The sequence below is a fragment of the Anopheles merus genome, chromosome 2R (genome assembly GCF_017562075.2).
Source record: "Anopheles merus strain MAF chromosome 2R, AmerM5.1, whole genome shotgun sequence".
In the NCBI taxonomy this organism is placed as follows: Eukaryota; Metazoa; Arthropoda; class Insecta; order Diptera; family Culicidae; genus Anopheles; species Anopheles merus.
In genome coordinates this window covers 39,996,832-40,015,633 of record NC_054082.1, presented here as the reverse complement: position 1 = coordinate 40,015,633, position 18,802 = coordinate 39,996,832, and the positions used below count along the sequence as shown (strand labels likewise).

General features: G+C 45.7%; 5 protein-coding genes across 6 annotated transcripts in view; 3 read left to right on the top strand and 2 right to left on the bottom strand.

The window, feature by feature from the left end:
* Window positions 1–4,152, top strand: part of LOC121587636 — a 32,336-nt gene extending 28,184 nt beyond the window's left edge. The window contains exons 1-3 of one of the 2 annotated variants that reach the window (XM_041904594.1): window positions 1,760–1,855; window positions 3,410–3,462; window positions 3,666–4,152. In XM_041904594.1, coding sequence (XP_041760528.1) covers window positions 1,838–1,855; window positions 3,410–3,462; window positions 3,666–3,927 — 333 coding nt within the window. In that variant the 5' untranslated portion in view covers window positions 1,760–1,837 and the 3' untranslated portion in view covers window positions 3,928–4,152. Of the gene's footprint in view, window positions 1–1,759; window positions 1,856–3,409; window positions 3,463–3,665 lie in introns of those variants that run through there. The other variant, XM_041904595.1, reaches the window with a different exon arrangement.
* Window positions 4,153–6,195: 2,043 nt separating this feature from the next.
* LOC121587635 (transmembrane protein 208) lies at window positions 6,196–7,323 on the top strand. Its single transcript, XM_041904593.1, has 4 exons — window positions 6,196–6,317; window positions 6,385–6,543; window positions 6,607–6,743; window positions 6,810–7,323. Exons 1-4 carry the CDS (start codon window positions 6,312–6,314, stop codon window positions 7,030–7,032), a joined length of 525 nt encoding a protein of 174 aa, XP_041760527.1. The 5' UTR covers window positions 6,196–6,311; the 3' UTR covers window positions 7,033–7,323.
* LOC121587632 (palmitoyltransferase ZDHHC3) lies at window positions 7,241–9,701 on the bottom strand. Its single transcript, XM_041904589.1, has 7 exons — window positions 9,450–9,701; window positions 8,844–9,313; window positions 8,607–8,650; window positions 8,377–8,518; window positions 7,810–8,031; window positions 7,495–7,707; window positions 7,241–7,419 (listed from the first exon to the last, which is right to left on the bottom strand). Exons 2-7 carry the CDS (start codon window positions 8,922–8,924, stop codon window positions 7,264–7,266), a joined length of 858 nt encoding a protein of 285 aa, XP_041760523.1. The 5' UTR covers window positions 8,925–9,313; window positions 9,450–9,701; the 3' UTR covers window positions 7,241–7,263.
* Window positions 9,702–9,740: 39 nt separating this feature from the next.
* Window positions 9,741–10,971, top strand: LOC121587634 (protein CDV3 homolog). The gene is made up of 3 exons (XM_041904592.1): window positions 9,741–10,084; window positions 10,208–10,492; window positions 10,624–10,971. The coding sequence occupies exons 1-3, from the start codon at window positions 9,911–9,913 to the stop codon at window positions 10,852–10,854; spliced, it is 690 nt and encodes a 229-aa protein (XP_041760526.1). The 5' UTR covers window positions 9,741–9,910; the 3' UTR covers window positions 10,855–10,971.
* A 512-nt stretch (window positions 10,972–11,483) lies between these two features.
* Window positions 11,484–16,752, bottom strand: LOC121587631 (putative fatty acyl-CoA reductase CG5065). The gene is made up of 8 exons (XM_041904588.1): window positions 16,326–16,752; window positions 14,055–14,137; window positions 13,855–13,971; window positions 13,073–13,363; window positions 12,784–12,997; window positions 12,499–12,697; window positions 12,184–12,423; window positions 11,484–12,098 (listed from the first exon to the last, which is right to left on the bottom strand). The coding sequence occupies exons 1-8, from the start codon at window positions 16,330–16,332 to the stop codon at window positions 11,726–11,728; spliced, it is 1,524 nt and encodes a 507-aa protein (XP_041760522.1). The 5' UTR covers window positions 16,333–16,752; the 3' UTR covers window positions 11,484–11,725.
* Between the last annotated feature and the right edge of the window lie 2,050 nt (window positions 16,753–18,802).

Below are 18,802 nucleotides of genomic sequence, written 5' to 3'. Positions count from 1 at the left end.
AAATAGTTGGCGCCAATCGGACGCGACTCGTACAAAATGGTCAATGCATGTTACAAATGCAAACGCAAAAGCGCAAATCATCATAAAACACTGTGTCTACAATCGAAAGCACATCATTAGCCAATGTTTGCTTCATTCGAAGGAATGGGCGCCATAAAAACAGTGAACGCGCGCGCACACATCGTCGACCCAATCAGAGCAAAACATTCGAATTCGTTGGGTTATTGCGAAACTGGTCAGCACAACTTAATTATTCCTTACCTTTGTTTACTCGGGTGTTCGCCATATTTTGGACGAGTTTAAGGTAACGCGAAAGTGCATAATCGGTACAGCCCCGTGCGTTTAGATAACGTGTATGATTTGCCTATCGCAAGGTGTTTTCCCTTTCTTTCCAGGGTGCATTTATGGAATGTAAAACATTTGCATAAATGCGTGTGGGGAAGGGAATGGCGGGCCATTCATTCTGTGCTATGTTTGGTGCAATTGTACCACCCGCACAGTAACCTATTTAATCGTCTTTACTAATGTAACTTTACTTTCGTACCGCATAGCCGAAAATTTCCCCATTTCTTTGCATCCCTTTTCACTTTTTGCTTTATCCTTTTGGCATGTGCAAATTGCTCCAAACCCCCCCCCCCCCATCAACAGTGTTCCTCGAGTCGTGATGGACTGTCGTGCTAAACGTGCACTTGTGTATAATAATGTATGCCCTCTTGAACCATCGCGCCGAGTTTAAACCGCAGCATAATTATGCTGTCAATCAAAAGCAGCTTTACGCGCGGATTTAATCACGCACGCTTTGCGATGAGCGATGAGCGCGATGGAAAAGTTTATAGAATTAAGGAGTAGGAATTTAGCGATACGGCACTTTTGATGAAAACAGTGTAACAATTTTTGTAATTTTTTTTTATAAATTTATCAGTAAGACCGTTCGTTGAACAACTGGGAAAGTCGTGCGAGTTGACTACTGAATCACGGGGTTGATTGAATTATGTGATTGTTCATTTGTTTAAAATATTTATTAGTTTTGTTTTACGTATTTTTCTGATTTATGCTTCATTATTTTTATTGTATTTATATATAGCTAAGGCTTTTACTAACCTACTTATATTTCAGAGATTTTGTTTTCTACTAAAGAACTTTTCACTTCATGCACTGCATGCAAACGTTTTGGCTTTCGGCTAATCGTTTGTGCTATCGTTCCTCACTCCCATTGGGCTACATTACCCGCCCTACTCAATCCCCTTTCCCATTATCGACCCCATATCGCTACCTGCAAATGGTGTAAAAAACCATAAACTTTAAAACGAAAGCAAGAAAGGCAGAAAGAAAGACACACTTGCAAAATAGCTGCATAGCATTTCCTTAATTTTTCCACGACGTGTGCAGGGATGCGGCATGCATGCACATGCACCAGTTTGGTTTGAGAACGAGTGCATAAGCCATGGTGGCGGTGGCGGCGGCGGCGGCGGCGGCGGCTCCCTTGCATGTTGCACTGCCGCGCGGAGAAGGAAAGCAAGAGACGGCGCGAAAGAAAGTAAGCGAGTGAAGCAGCTGCGCGTGAGGGAGAGAGCACCAACGATTCATAATGAGAAGTGTACGATGCGCACTTGCAGCACACCTTCATTGGGTGCATCGGGTGCATCGATTCTATCTGTCTTCCTTTTTTGGCTGCACCACTTGCCACCACACTGCACTGGTTGGTGGGGGTGTTGGATGGCCGTATAAAAAGCAACGCCATATCAGCAAAGGTGTTCATTTATGTATTATCAGTTAGCAGGCAACGAAGTAAACAGTCGTTCGAGATTTCATTACCCTTCCCAATACATCCTTCACAATGCGGCTCCGATTGGTGGTGAGTGTGGTGGTCGTAGTGTGAACTGGAGTGCAATTAGGCGCGGAGAGAGAGAGAGTTTTCAGATGCAGTTTTCGGGAGTAGTGTAATGCGGGAGTGAATTGTGTACTACAATTCAATTGTTGCATTCGGGGGAGTGGTTAAAAAAGTGTATCAAACGGAGATGTGATGAAGTGTAAAAATCGATACCTTTGAATGTACTGATGTGTTTTCTGGTGTTTTTAGTGGACGATGTTGTATACGATGTTGAACTGTGTTGTGGCTGTGCTGTGCAGTTTAATTAATCAATTATGATCAATTAATAGTGAACAATTAAACACAGCAAATTGGCCCGAAACAGGCCAATCATGAAAATGAGTTCGTAATTAGCAGAATATAGAACTTTTGCGTTATTTGTCACAGTTATAAAGCTATTTTCTATATTTACTATTTTTTAATAGAGACTTAAGGTTGATTTACTTGATTTATCTGTTTAAATTTTGTAACTTTTAATCCTTTATGTCTAGTACGTTATACTTTCAAAAGCTTTTTTATTGTTTTCCATCGGTAAAGAATTTTATATCTTTTTATTCAGCTAAGATAATTGGAACTTAAGTAATTATGAACGTTCAAAGTTTTTAAAACATTGGGTACTAAAATGCTAAAATACCTAAATTCGTACACTAAGTACTTAGAGTTCTAGCGTGACTCATAAGCCAAAACACGAACCTTGTTCTTGGTATGATTTATATAGCGCGTGTAATAGAGAAATTCATCCCGGTTCGATTCCCGACGCACTAATCACCTTTACTTCTACCATTTCGAAGACCAAAGGCCATACCTGGCATCTTCACACCTTCTCGATGGCAAAAGTGTCTGTTTAATGCCACCATTGACGGTGGTAGATCACCGTACTAAACTGCCGAACTGCCGTTTAAATGGTTGGCAGTACGTTTTTTTCCTAATTTTCTTTTTGTGAGAAAATTGTTAATGGTACACGGGAGTGTTTTTTTCTCTTTCTGTCTCTCTGCACCCGTTGCTTCCTCTGGCGGGAAGATGATCCATTAGTGCCATTTAACCTGGCATGTTAAGCTTTCTGGCATGTAGCCATAGCTCCCCATACATACATTCACGCTGCCGCTCATCATGATCATGATCTTGAGCACAGTTTTTTGAAGGGTTAATGAGCTAACAGAGCGGGCCTGCAGCCAAAGTGATGGCGGTAATTTATTTTATAATTCGTTACCGAAACAAAAAAAAAAACAACTAACGAGAGGCTATGTTTAATGCAGAAAGAAAGAAAGAAAAAACAAGCTGCCATATCCAAGGCGCAAACATCGCTGAAAAACGATCCATTCAGTAACGTCAAATTGATCGTTTCACGTCGTTTTCACTTTCCTTTTCGTGGACCTGATTCTGCTCCGTTCGGATTTGGTTCGCTATGTATATCTCACTGGCTAAATGTATTTTCTCTCTTTCCTCGGTTCCATCTGTTTTCACCTTCATCATCGTCGGCACCCGGTGCTTCCGAATGTGGCCGTTGCGATCGTTTAACAATCGGTACACGCCCCATAGATCCTAGCGGCATTTATGCTTCTGTTCCTGCTCGTCGAATCCGCCACTGCCGGGTAAGCAAAACGGGCGAATTTTCTCGAACCATCGCCGACGAGGAGAACAGTCGTGTGGTGCGGAAATCAAACACCCAGACACACACACACACACACACACACATTGCACGGGACTGAAACAAAGTTAAATTGTTCACGTTTACCATTATCTTTCCCTTTCCCGCCGCAAACTCTACTGCCCGCCACCCCACCCCGTACAACAGCAAACGGCGGAAAATCATCATCCACGTACCGGTCAAAGTGAAGCAGCAGAAGCATGTGCACACGGAAGTGAAAACGGTGCACCACCACCACAAGCCGACGGTGATTAAGGAGGAGAAGATCGTGAAGAAGGAGGTGCACAAGCCGGTCGTGATCAAGGAGGAGGTGGAGCACGAACACTTCCACCATCACTACAAACACGATCATCCCACGTTCGAGATCGACGGCCACGACGCGAACGGGCTCGGTTCAAGTCTTATCTGATAAGCCACTCAAAAAAAAACACAAAAACAAAACAACCCCCAAATCCCAAACCACTGCCACCGGAGAAACTAATATAATGATAAGGATAAATTGAAATTAAAGCAAAACAAAGAGACGTAAGAAGAGAAAATCGTTAATAAATGTTTGCAACAAACAAATGAACAACAAAAACAATTAAAAAAATAATTAAACAACCCCAAAAACGGGCGGAAAAAACTGATCTACATAAACATGAATAAAACAGATGTAAAAAAATACTACTTCCCCTGTTTGAAGTGCCTCTACTGCTGCACTGTGTTATTACACATTACCCACATTTCCTTGTGGCGATTTTTTCTTGCTGTCTTTTGCATTGTTCCCGATGCTGACCGTTGCGTTTTCCGCCTTGCACCGACCGCACCCATAAAACCGTGCAAGTTAATTTTTCGCGCAGAGCCAAACATGCGGAAAAAGAAGCGTGTGCCCGTGGCGCTATTTCGAAGGCTCCCCCGGAAAATTGATTGGATGGATGGGTTTGGTTTGGTTCGTGATCGTGCGCGGTCGACACAACAGTGGCGCTTTTAGCGCTTTTGCACAAAGAAAGTATGCACAATGCGAACGGTAAAGCGGTTTGATTTTCGCGCCACTTTTACATCGCCTGTAATTGGTAAGACTATCCCCGGTTTGGAAGTTCATATTTAATATGGTGGTGTACATTTTGCCTCGATAAATTGGAGTTTTAGGGTGAGTATGGGTTTGCTTTGCTTTTTCGACGCGTGTGCGTTGTTCGACGATTATTTGTGTATTATTAGCAGCAAATCAAAGCAAATCAGATAGAAAAGTTTATTCTTTTTTGTTTAAAACTATGCACAAATGTTTACTACGCGTGCTCATGAAGTAATTAATCGAACCTTATTACGCTATCAATTGCGTATGGTTTTTATTGTAAGGGTCAGGAATGTTTCACGCATCTAATCAGATAACGAATGATTGCATAAAGTATACATTATCAAGCCAGTCAATTTGGTGGTTGAGCGATCGTTTTTAGTAATTTGGTCGTGCAGTAAATAAAACATTCTTTAAATTATAAAACAGACATTTTACATGGTTAGCTTCAAAAGTATTATTTTGATGTTTTGAAGAAGCATAAATCAGTAAATTCCCAGCTCAGTGAGTTCCTAACGGCTTCGTATAACGGATTTAGCCGCGTTGCACAAGGCCCACTTTGCATAGTTATGTGAAGGTAAGAAAAGGTGATAGAAATAAAATAAAATCTTCTTAAAAAAAAATAAGTGAAAATAATATACAATGAAGCACAAGCATATACGTAGGACTGACTATCCTGCTATGGGGGGAAATCAATAAGTCACTGAAAGCCAACCCCACAAGTGTGTTGGCAGGCCTTGACCGGCATCGGTTGTTGAGCCAAAGAAGAAGAAGAAGCACAAGCAAGGATTTACAATTCCAATATTCATAGCTGTACTTCACAGAAGCAATTCTGAAAAGTATAGCATAATTGCTCGCCTTAACCGATTTTTGGAAACAATTTAACATTTTAATAAAAACCGTTTAGAAATATGTGCACATTAAAAACCATTTTCTCTATAATTAGATAATTTCATAATGGGCATAGAAGTCATCTCAAGAATCGCTAAATTGATGTTTAGTTCTGCATATAATACTTTTTACCATCCAATTAATCAATACCTATTCTATTTGACGTAACGTCCTATGCGGACATGCCGGCCTATACAGGCTTTCAAGACTTATTATAGTACCACGCAGCCGGATTGCTACGGGGAAACGTTCCATATGAGCCATGAACCCACGTCGGGCATGTTACTAGGTCGCACGGGTTGACGACTGTGCTACGGAACCTAATTCGTGGAATTAATGGAAAATTGTAAAATAAATAACATTATTTGCGTTGAACATTCAATGTTATCTGCCGTAGTAAAAAAGCATTATAAAAAGAGCATTTAACGGCTTAACTGTTTTGAATATTGATCACTCACGTGTTTTGTTTGCGCCCTCGTTCACGCTGGGCACGGATAATCGGGGATGTGCCGGTTAGCCTTTTCGCATCCCTATCCGGCACAGTGGTTATGATTTTGTCCAATCGGTCACAAAATTGTTTATTATCTGGTTGAAATATGTTTTGTTTTTGACGAAAATTACTGTGTTTTATCTGTTTCTTATCAGGTAATTATAAAACGAAAATATGCTTTATAATCACTTTTCTTTGTTAGACCGTGCTGAATCCCGTTATGCCACCTGTGTGTACACGATTTGACAGTAAAGTGACGATGTGTTTTGACTCGGCAACTACGAAAGCACCAGCCTAGGGAGCAGTGAGAAAAAAAAACACGCACTCACTGCATTGAACAAATTAGAATATCTGCACCATGTCGGTAGGTACAGGGTACAAAAACGTTGAATTAAACTCACACAATCTAACCAACACAATGCATCCCTCAGCAACAGCAACCGCCGAAAAAGAAAGCTACCAAGGGCAGCAAACAGATCGTGGAGGAAAATGTGGCCACGGTTAAGTTTTACCGCAACATGTCGCTCATTGCCACCGCGGTGCAGTTTCTTGGCTTTGCCGTGTATGCGGAGCTTTCCACACTGGCAGTGGTACGGTTGGATTACGGTTACTCTCATTACAAGGCATCTAATTTCAACTTTAACCCATTGAAGGTCATGACTGTCCTGTGCGTTGTAGCGCATGTGGCCAGCTATTACTTTATGGCGATGATCAGCAAACCGAAACTTACCGAAAAGGGAGACATCATCGAGACGGGTACGGACCTCAACATTGAGGGAGGCATCACGGAGTAAGTGGCTTTCGGGTTGAATGGTATTTAAGTTCCGCCTACTGAGCATTACACTTCTCACCACAGACACGTGAAAGACATCGTGATCCTGACGGCTGGTACGCAGCTTGTATCCATCCTGTCGGAATTCTTCTGGCTGCTGATGCTGCTGCTCCCGATTCGGGCCGGCTGGCTGTTGTGGCAAACGGTGGGAAAACAGTTCTTCCAGGGCGATCCGGCAGAAGAGGCTCCTGTCAATGAGAAGAAGCAAAAGAAGCTAATGCGAAAGATGAACCGAGCGCGGCAATGACATTAATCGTGACATGATGGTAGGAGACTGTTGGAACCGTCTCCAACAGCCACATCGCAGCAGTGTCCATCCATTGTAAGGAAATCAACACCATCTTCAACCAGCAAACCATTCACCGGAAGAAGGCTCACGTGGTGCTGGTCCACAACACTGGAGCAGTGTGTGTGTATTCATCGTCTTACTGTTAAGCGCGAACTCTTGTTTTATGTTGAGTGTGGTTTTTTGTTTTATTTAGACTGAATATAAATAATTTTCATGCTTTGCTCTGAGCGGCTGCGTAAACGGTGAAAACCATGCTAGTGAAAAGTGACCAAACACTGCCTGGAAGCTTTTCCAGCGCGATTTCTTCACCCAGCGGGCTTCCTCCTTTTTCAGCTGCTCTATGCCCTGCGTGAAAGAAAGGAGAATTCAAACATTAGAAGCTATCTGTCTAAATAACAGGGCTAAAGTGTGCCGCCGTACCGTTTCATCCGTCCATATTGCGTTCAGCTGTGTGCCGAGCATGATCATCGTGAAGACGGCAAACAGTAGCGCTTCCAGTATGAGGAAGAGCAACAGTATCACGGTGGCCGGTGGCGAATAGTTGGAACACTCTCTCCACTCGTTTTTGATGCACAGGCAGAACTGATTTACAGCCAGAAATATCGAATGGATGGAAATGAATGCGATGTAAAACTGTTGTGTGTATTGAAGGAAAAGGAAAAACAAAGTGCACCGGAGATTAATTGATGCGTTTTGCGTTGGGATATTTACAACCAGTGCTCCCCTCCCTCTTACCGTAAAAAGTACGAAAAACTTCTGATTGTTCTCCCCGACGCAGTTGTTTATCCACGGACAGTGGTGGTCCATCTTGCGTATGCACCGCTGGCAGACGGAACAGTGATGGGCACGCTCCGGCTTAATACTGCAGCATTTGGGACATTTGAAGAACACCTGCCCCTCCTGGTAGCCGAGCTGCTGGATCATTTCCTTCGTGGCGTTTCCTTTCGGTACGGCACCCTTGGAAGGAGCAAAACGGGAGGCTATTAGGACATGTTTTCAACGGTTTCCAAAAAAACGTGTTTCTGTCCAAACTACATCGATCAAATAATGACTAATCATGAAGGTGGCATATGTTCTTATCAGCTCGCTTATCGGCATTGAATCGCTAGCTAAAACCCCTATGTTGTTTACTAAAACGTGGACTCATGAGTATAGAAACGATAAAAAATTAAATCCTCAAGTACGGTAGCACAATACTGAAGCATCCAATGCTTAAATCATTCAAATGGGGTGAAGCAAAAATTGTGCCTGATTGGCCTGGTACGGTGGAATGCAGTAATTCCCATTCCGTGGCTCACTCACCGGATCGGACAGCATGGTACGCAGGTGTGATGCAAACGCCAGGAACGAGCCCGTGTTAAAAATAATAAAGTTAATGTACCGATAGGCCTTGTAAGGATGGGGCAGCAGGATCACCATTGTGACGACAAATTCCGCATACAATCTGCAACAGTGGAGGGTTTGTTATTTTTTTTTTTATTCGCTTTCCTCAATCGTCCATTAAATTTGAAACCGCGGCAAAAGACACTTACATTAAACCCCATGTTAAAACGGCACAGATAATGCCGCAAATGTCCTGCAAAGGGGAGACAGAGAGAGAGAGAAAAACAGGATCATATAATATTAATAGCCGTACACAGATAGCTGGCGTAAACGGAATGCGGCATTCCATCGATCATGGGAGGGCTGGAGAGTGGGAGGCAATTGAATAAGGGTCAAAAGGGGAAATAGGGGGAAGAAGCACGCGAAAACAATTCACACAACGGTACCTGTACACACCAAACGCGTCCGCCGCAGCAGCGGTTTTGCGTTTCCTTCTCGTTCCTCATCAGCATGTACTCGTACTCCATCGTTCGCGGAGACGGGAGAGGTGGGAAGCGGCAGCAGCACCAAGATCCGGCCACCTATCCTCCAGACGAACTGTGGTGCAGCAGCGGCGCCCACCGGAAGGGAATTGCAGCCAACCACCACCACCACCACCACCACCCACCAGTGAAACGATTCTTGAAAACACCGTAAATCAATCGATAGTACGCGGGCTGGGACGGAGAACGCAAAAATCGTTGCACATTCTGTAGGGTTTCGTGTTTTCCTTTGCTCTGGCGTATTGTGTGTGCGAGTGTGTATATACGCAGGGACAGGGCGCGCGCGGTTGGGTGGTGCGCGGTGTTTGCGGGTGTCGTCAAATCATGTAAGTTTTTCTTCTGTCAGACGCACGGTGGGAAAGGGCGCATGCAAACTGTGGAAAGATTAGAAAAAAGGTAATTTAATTATAATACCTTAATCATGGGTTCTAATTAGCTTAAAAGGGGATAAATAAGCGATAAATAGCAAGCAACGCGATTTCTTCTAAAGAGAAAGAATTATTCACACACTGAGGGCATTTTACTCCTTGGTTAGAGCTCTGCACCGACAACATTATGCTGGAGACCATCGATTTTATCACTTTTTTTCAAGTTTCATCACATTTAATTTTGTCATACAATTACACGAGTCAATGTTTGACCTAGCTACTTCAAAACAATGCCAAAAATGTTGCAAATCGTTTGCACAATTTCGTTGAAGCGGGAAAAAAACAACGACCTTTGGTCACTGTCTGCCATCGAAGCGCACCTTATGGTCCAGCCTGGCCCGGCTCAAAACCAGCAATGCAGCGGACTTTGACAGCCGAGCGCACGTTGTGTCATTCGTCTCCGTTTTCCACCCATCATTCGCTCGCCCGTTTCCAGCCGCGAGGAAAATCCACGAGGAATTTCGTCTTTTGCGGAAAAGCAAGCGGTGCTCGTCTTTTTGCCGTACGCGCGGAATCCAAGTAGCTAGAGTGCATCGCATCGCCATGGCGGATCTGGATGATTTCTTCGCCAAGAAGGACAAAAAGAAGGGCAAGGCGAAAAAGTTTGGCACCGCCGAGGAGATAGCCAAGCAGCTAGATGACACGTCGAAGAAGGTCGTCGAAAGTAAGATGAAGCTGCGACCGGTGGATTCGGATGGCAAACACGATCCCAATGAGGTGAGTGAGTGGCCGGTTGCGATTGCTATCGGTGGCCGGTGCCAATCTTGTGAACCGGGGTACAGCGCGAACCCATGCTGCTGCTGCAAGATATCATATGGCATTCCGTTTTTTTTTTTGCAGCCGGAAGACGAGTGGAAGGTGTTCGAGGAGACGAAGAAGGACTACAGCGGACTGAAACTGGCACAGCTGAATATAGACGACGATGCGAACCATCACGATTCGGAGAACTCGGGCGTCGATCCGTCCTACGATGGGGAGGGCCGGGAAGGCGAAGAGCGCGATCCAAACAAACCGTGGATGAAAAAGGATGCAGCGAATGCAGCGAAGAAGGAGAAGGCTGCACCGGCCCCGGAGGCTCCAGCAACCACAAGCAATATTTATATCAGTCCAGCAATGAAAAGTCTCGTAAGTGTGGCTATACGGAGAACGTTCTCGAATATCGGGTCTCCTCCCCACCCACTACCGCTGATCAAATGCATCCCCCCCCTCCCCACCCCATTCTCACCCATCTGCACCATTGTTCGCACCTTTTCCAGATGGCAAAACAGAAACAGAAGAAAGGCATCGCGCCGGATCTACAGAGCGAGGAGTACTTCCCGACGCTGGGCCAGGAAAAGCCGGCTGAAGCGCCCAAACCGCCGAAAGTGGACCCGTCGTTCGAGGAGGTGAAGCACGGCGTGCGGGCGAAAACGGTCGAACAGTCCTCAACCAGCGGCCAGATCAGTATCGGCAACCGGTTCAACTCACTGAACAACGATGCGAGCTAGGGACCAAGTTCCGCGCGCCGCCCAGTATCGTTTTAAACTTTTATACAACTACCGTGCTACACACTACTACTGCTGCTGCATCAATATATGTTGCGCGCCGCCTACTACGTTCTCGTACTCCCTCTCTCTCTCTGTTAACTGCATTTGGGTCGGTGCCTTGGGTCGTTCCGTTTGAGAGCCGCCGGATGGAATTTGTGTAGGAGTTTTCCTTTTGTTTTCGTTTCTCATCTGCTTTTTGTTAATTGTTCCCTGCCCCAGACCGGACAGTACGGCTCCTTTGATCGTTGTGCATGTGTGTGTCATGCGAGCATGATTTCGATTTGTATCCTGAACAATTGCTGCACTGTTGCCGCGAGTGCACGATTGGCTGCGGCTAAACGGCTGCCCTACTGCCCCCGAGTTTGTATAAATTGCAACTACAAATGAAATAAAATCGTAAAAAGGGAACCTCGGACCTGCTCTGTAATGGCTAAAACAAACACATACACCACATACCCGTAGGCGTGAAAAGATTGAGAAGTAAATGCAGAGAAATTGATTCGTTCAGGATCTCCTGCTTTCAACGAAGGAAGGCATTTTTCATCTCCACGAGTTCGCTGTACGGAAATAATGTTCCCGCCTCCAGCAACTATTTTTGTTAGCTTACTTTATTAATCTGATCGGTTTGACACAAGTAAAAAAACGGGAGAAAACTAATATCAAACAAAAAAAAGGACACACACTCAATAGAAAAGAAGCACCACGCGCGAAGTCACGTGAAGCCTAACGAAACCCAGTTTCCCAGTTGAGTATTTTCTCCCTTGCTCCCTGCTTCGACGGTGCGGGAAAAAGGGCCGCTAAGGAGATTGGAAAGGGAAATGGCCGTTATGGCCTATGCCCAGCCGAGCATCTCGTACACCGGGGCCCTCAGCCCGGTCAGCGTGAGGAATAGCCACACCAAACCGTAGAGCAGGAATGCCTTCGCCACCTTATCCAGCACGTACAGACACTTGAGCTGGATGCGCGCCTTGGGCAAGGTGGACAGTGGTTCCCTCATGCAGAACTGCCGCCCGCCCAGAATGATCCGCCGCAGGTAGTCCTTCGTGTCGATCGCATCCACGTCCATCGTGAAGATGGTGTTATCCTCCGGCGAGAGATGCTTCGCTATCGCTTGATACTGGTGCGACTTAAAGTCCCACTGCCGGGTGGTGAAGAACTGCAGCAAGCTAAGCCCCTCCGAGACCATGTTCTGTATGCGGCACATGCTGGAGAACGAAAGCGGGGAGGGCAAAACAAAAAAAGTTATAAAAACCTCGCCGAATTGCGCCGAAACTAAATGAAGCCACTTACAATCGCTTCTGGCCGAAGCAGAGCATCAGAAAGTCGATGAAGTAAGCGGGCAGCCAGTGGAACAGCAGAACGCAGATGTTGTGGTACGTTTTGTTCATCGTAATGTCGCCGTCCGGGTACCAGACGCCGGCCTCGAACGGATACTCGTAGGCGGTCGCCTTGCCCAGATCCAGCACCTCCTTCCAGGTGGTTCGCTTCGTCTCGCGGCAAGTAATGTTGTACACCGGTATTTCCTTCGGCCTGTTAAAAAGAAGCAGAATATGATGATGAGTCGTTAGCATATGTGAAACTGAACTGCTTCTCTTGCCAACTGACATCTCCTCCATCTGGCCCAGGGTGTAGGCGATCGTGATCAGCCCATTGATGGCTAGATCGACGGGGATGACTTCCGCGTTGTATTCCCCGTTGCACAACATCGACCGGATGATGCCCTTGCCACCGGCCACCATGATGCCGACGGGACCGTTCAAACTGTCCACCCATCCTTCGACTGGTTCCGCATTGGCAGGACATACTGGAATGCGAGAGGGAGGAAGCGAATATTCGTTTGTTTTGTCGAAGATCGATCTTGAAGTCTCTCCGAGGACATTGCACACTTACCGATGCTGGGCCGGACGATGCAAACACGCAGCTTGGAATAGGTGTCGCGCACCAGCATTTCCGCCAGCCGCTTCGAGTAGGTGTAGGTGTTCGGATGGGGCGTGAGCAAGTTCGGTGTGATCATGTCGAGCGCCTTCTCATCCATCCACTCCACGGTACGCATCAGATCGTACGGATTGTGATGGAAGTCGTGCACCTTCTCGGTGAGTACTTCCTGCGCATGGGGGTAATGGCAGAAATTGATTAGTAAATCTAGGGACCGGTTCCGGGCAGACCGTGCAGAGCTCACCTTATCGCAGTAGCAGAATGCCGTGGACAAGTGTAGCAGCGCCTTCAGGCGCTTCATCTGCAGACAGAGATCGAGGATACGCTTCGTGCCGATCGTGTTCATCTCGATCGCATCCTTCAGCCGCGCTTCGAGCTTCAGTGTGGCTGCACAGTGGAACACGATCTCGGCCGTGTCGATCAGCAGCTGCTCGTGCTCCGGGCTGATGCCCAGCTTGTCGCTCGTCACATCGCCCGGTATCGGGACGAGCTTTTTGTACACTTCCGGCTTTTCCTCCCGGATGCGCTTGAAAACCTGCAGCCGAAACAGAAACAGAGCATTTGGGCGGTGAGTTAATCGGCGATCGTTGCAATTATTGCAATCTAAGCATTCGGCATCAACATGATTCTCTTAATCGAGGCGGATCTTAATTAATCTTGAGCTTTGTTCATGGCTTCAATTATTCCTCACACACACAAACACGAAGCAATTGAAACCCGTCATGGTGCCATGGGCTTCATACAGCACGGGCCAAATCGATCGTACCACGACGTACTTGCTCGATGAGGTACGCATGATGAAGTGTTTTTTGTTGTTGTTTGATGTACCCCTTTTGCCCTTCAAAGCCACAGGTGCCCCCGTGCGAAGCCAAAAGATCATCCTTGCCCCCATTGACGTCAAGCGGGGCCTGGCCCGCCATGAATTAAGCCATCATTCTCCTCCCGTTTCTCAAGGTGCGTTATTTAATCATCTCGCACAGCAATGCTCTGTGGAGCGGTGTAATTGCGATATCGTTCGTTACTTACCGGTAGCTTGAGCCAATCCTCAATACGTGTTTGGGGCGATTTGCCGCGCTTCGGTCGCATCAGGACGTAAATGCGCTCCAGGTCGGAACAGGAGTAGAGCAGTTTTTCCAACAGCACCTAGGGAACCGATTTACCAGTTAAATGAGGCATCTCGTGGAAAGGTTGTCAGAAGGATTTATCGCAGGAGGAAGATCACTTACCTTGCCCATGAAACCGGATCCACCGGTGACGAAGATCGTTTTTCCAGTGTACCATGTTTGGACTGGTGTTTTCTTTACCAAATCTGCAATAGACGATAAATTTGACTATCAGAATTGTATGTTTCAATTAAATTGATTCTTTTAAATGTAAAACTAAACTTGTATTAGAGTTTCATCATCGAGATATTTAAATATCTATCATGTTTCCATACAACAGTATTTTAATCTGTATTCATTTTTGGAATTTTCATCTCAACATATTGGAGCCTTTTCTCTTACGATAATCCATTCTAGAGACAAAAATTTGCTTGTTCAAGCAGTCGGAATATTCCAATTTGTATTAGCAGTCCATTTAACAAATACTTATTTCCGATTTACAATGCTTTCGAGATTATCCTGCGGAGTATCCTTTAACAATTTACAATTTTAGTAGTTAGAATTATATTAAACAAATTAATTTCCATCACTAGTATTCAAGAAATTTCCAATTCAAAGTTTTTTTTAATAATTCAGCAAGCTGAAGAAATACACTTAAGTAAAATTTGAAAGATCGATCTATGAATAGTTACATTATGTTTGATTAATCTTTATAATATATTAATCTTTATAATTTCAAATCATTCTTCGTTTATGTTAACAATATGCAGATATTAATGCCCCATTGTACAGTCGTAAACTCGAACGACTCAATAGCCTGCTCGTCATAAGCTCAAGCTTAGAATTAACCGTCCTTCCCATAGCAAGGATTAACTATCAGGCTGCGTGGTAATCATTGAGTCTCGTTAATTAAGTCTCGAAAGCATGTATAGGCTGGCATGTCCGCGTAGGACGTTACGCCAAATAGAAGAAGAAGGTGTTATTTATGTAGAATAAATAATAAGATAATTTATCGGGCGAATACACTATTGATCGATGAAAATTCAATCACAGGAAGCATTATTTTTGGTATTATGTTTGTCTTGAAGCTTACAGTTCTTATGCATTGGCAGGATTGGAAAATTAATACAAAACGTCTAGTAAAAATAATATAAACCAACTATTTTTGTATCTTATTATTATATCCAATATCATTCAATCATTGAGTTCAACTTTCACCCTTAATCTCGAAAGATAAAACACGACGGAACTTAATGAGCCCATTCCGCCTAAATTATCTCCTCGTGGCAGACGATCACACACGTGAACTTTCCCGCGCACTGCTGACCGGAAAGAGCGTATAATTTATTGCGTACATTTTTAATCCGCTCCCCGAAAGCACCGGACGCAAAAGTGATTATTGCCACATCAGAGCCCTGTTCAGATGGATCAGGTTCATTTTTAAGGTCGGAAGATCGCAAACGCAAATAAAGCAAAAATTGCCCATAATCTGTCACTGCTGTTACTATAAAAAAACGAGCTACTTGCTGGAACCTTCTCGTAGATTTGCAACAACAAAAAAAGAATAACTCACATATGGACAAGAATTTGACCTTCTTGAGAGGGTGTTACGTCGCTGTCGGTGGTGCAGAAACAAACAAAAAAACGAACCTCAAGGGTATGGAAATGTTCCAAATGCCCAAGGTCCGCCGGCCTTTGGGCGATTTCCACGGCGTACGAATTTTTCCCACCGAAACGAAAGTGAACGCGCGGAGCTTTTCGACCATCGGATATCGGCCCGTGCCCTGTCTTCTTATGCGCAATAGCACGGCACGCCAGCTCATAACGCAACGTCAGCGGTGCTGTTCGCCATGCGCATATGCGCAAGCGGTCCCAAGGAAGGTCAATACGCAGCGCAGTGTTCTGTACTTGCGGTGATGCGTAGTGGGGGGTTAGTACAGCACACTTAAGACACCCGCCATACGCAAACCGTACGCAAAGACTTTTCCAGACTTTTCCGATCCGTTCACGCATGCAAACACTGGCGAGCGATCACGCATCCGGTCGCGTCGCGTTCTAAAGCCGTTGGACGACGACAGCATGCGCAACGAACACGTTTTGCGCGTTGACACCAGCGTCGCGAGGGTTCAAAACACGGACCATTTTGTTCGGGTGATTTATGACGGCGCAATTTTTGCCGGCCCTTTCCCTTCACCGTGCACTACCCCTATGCCTGTCCGCTGGCAGTGCTGTCACGAAGAACTGATTTAAACATTCGCTTTTAATAAACACACACCCCTGCTGTATCTTGATGCGAAGATGACTCTACACAGCAGTGCTTCATGATTGTTGCTTCTTCTCCAGCAAAGGTTGCCGTTGGCAACTGGGCACAAAAACTCAAACGAATAGCTTTACCTTTCATTTTTGGAGAGCAAATCTCTGCTTTGCGGGGATATTGGGCAGTAACGAAAGATTTCACACAAAAATTAGCCACTAAACACCAAACTTTTTGGACACCTGTTCGCTCGCAGCTCGAGGTTGATTAATTGGCTTCGACGGCACAACAACAACTACAACAGCAGCAATAATAACAACGGTACACGAGTAGCACAGTACACACGCGACGGCGGTACGCGAACGACAAACGAGTCTCCCCAACACGATGCTCCGGTTCCTCCAAGCTCCAAGCGTAGACTGCTGGCAATGCGCGGCCCGTTCGCTAAGTCTATGACTATCGTTAGTGCCCCCCAAAAAAACCACAGCTGAGTGGAGTTCCTTCGTTGCGATGGATGGTGATGGAAGGGGTTGCTGCACAAGGGTCAATCGCAGTAGGCGCATCTGTGGCTCGTTGGTTTGCCTGTGAAGCTCTACCTCAGCCGCCACAAAGCCGCAGCCGAACAGATGGAGAGAAAGCCCACTCAGTGCGGGTGCGTGCACTCCAGATCAAATTGGAACTCATGCTCTGTCCGAGTAGTTAGACTGCGTTAGAAACACTTTACCGTACGGCTGTTGTTAATCATCATTAGACTCTGCGGAAAGTTCGTAGCGTCCAGTATTGTCCAGCCAATATTGTACGCGCTACTCGCTGGAACTCAACTGCTCCGAACTAGAGTGTGAGCACATTCCACATCAGACGAGCTGCGGAGCTACGGAGACGAGATCAAATCATTCGCCACCATCTTGCAGTCTCTCCGAAATTTGAGCAAACTCCATCGCTTTACGTAATAGTCCCAAAAAAAAAAAACAAAAAAATGGTTTACCATTTCACCAACACCAGCGCGACGAGGCTCCGGCACTTCAAGCCCCGTTTGTGGCCACGCGCTCAAAAACAGCTTCACGCTGGTGGCCCTGAAAAGCGCAAAGAAACGCGCCCCTTCTTGGCTGGGCTGACGGGCTCGGATGGCGGGAGCTGAAAGCATACACACGCACGCACAGGCTTGGGGACGGTACAGATTTGTGGCCGCTTTTGACCCGGTTCGGAATGGCATAGCGGATGGTTTCGAGCACGCAACGGCGGCACGGGGGCATTGCGCAACAACACACTCACTCTGCCCCGTCCTCAGTGGAGTGTGATTGAAATATTCGAATAATTCATCGTGCCGTCATTGGAAAAGTTTGGACATGCGTGTGTGTGTGTGTTTTTGTTGCGATGAGTGCACTTTTACTATACCGAACAAACCCGCGCAAAGGAACCCGCCAAGGACGTATCTAAGAGACCAGCATCATTTGCATCTGCGATCAGGCATATCAGGTTGAGGACATCTTATCACTCTTTTAATGGCGCTTGGAGTCTCTTCTCCGGATGGGGAAATCCCCGAGATAAGCCTCTCATACCGGAATATCTAACCCCAAATCGATCGGGCTCGGGTTGCGGCATCAGATGCAGCCCGAAACTAGAACATGAACATCCTGTCCTTTCTGTGGGCAGGAAAACCTGTTTCCACTAGCAACGAGGCGCACAAGAGCGTAGCGTTTGATTGCACGCGCCACCACCAACACAGTAGGCGGCTTGGTGTTTAGCAGCAAATCGCGTGCATAGAAAGGGAAACTGTCGGCGCTTGGTAAGGTGGACTACGTTCTCCACCGACGGTGCACCAGAAGATTCCGGCGCAAGAAGTTGCGCTTGTGTTTTAAAACCCGTTTCCCCAGTCCGGGGTCGCGCCTGTAATCCGGCAGGGCTTAACGAAAGAGTCAAATCGTAAGGTAAAAGGTATTTCGAAGCTGAATTGGGTGTTTATTGCATAATTTCAGCGATCGATTGAGTTTTTGGATATACTGTGGTGTGAGGGAGGGGATACGAGGAGGGGGCGGGGGGTTGGGTATATTTATGCCTCAGGATGCAGAGGGGTGGAAAACGTTTGAAGTGAAGCATGCAAAACAGGTGCGAAGCCGTTATCGTTATTACGACCTATTAAATGGGAGTTGGCGCGATAATCCCTCGCAAAAACGATCGTGCAGTAGCAACCGCTTATTACACTTTTTTTGTTGCATTTTACTATCTATACTGTATAATAGCAAAAATATTACCAACAAGATGCATCCAACACTAATGAAACAACCCCCTTAGGCGTTGATTCCTTGATGAGTATTTTTAGCTCCAAAATTCAAGCTAAAAAATTCAAAAAATTATAGCCATTTTTGCCCTCCCATTCGCACGATCAGTATAGAGCAGATCGAGAGGAAAATGGATTTAAAAATACATTTCGAAACAAGTTTTTCGAGGGCAGTTTTCGGGCAAAGCTGAATTTGAAATGCATTTGAATATATCCCAGTACCGCTGGAGCTGGAAGTTGTCTGACCGGACTGCTTGCATAATTGTTGTTCGGGGACGGTATCGAAAGCTTTCGCTATTGCAACTCAGCCGCTGTACTTTTTTGATGGTTCTATTAGTG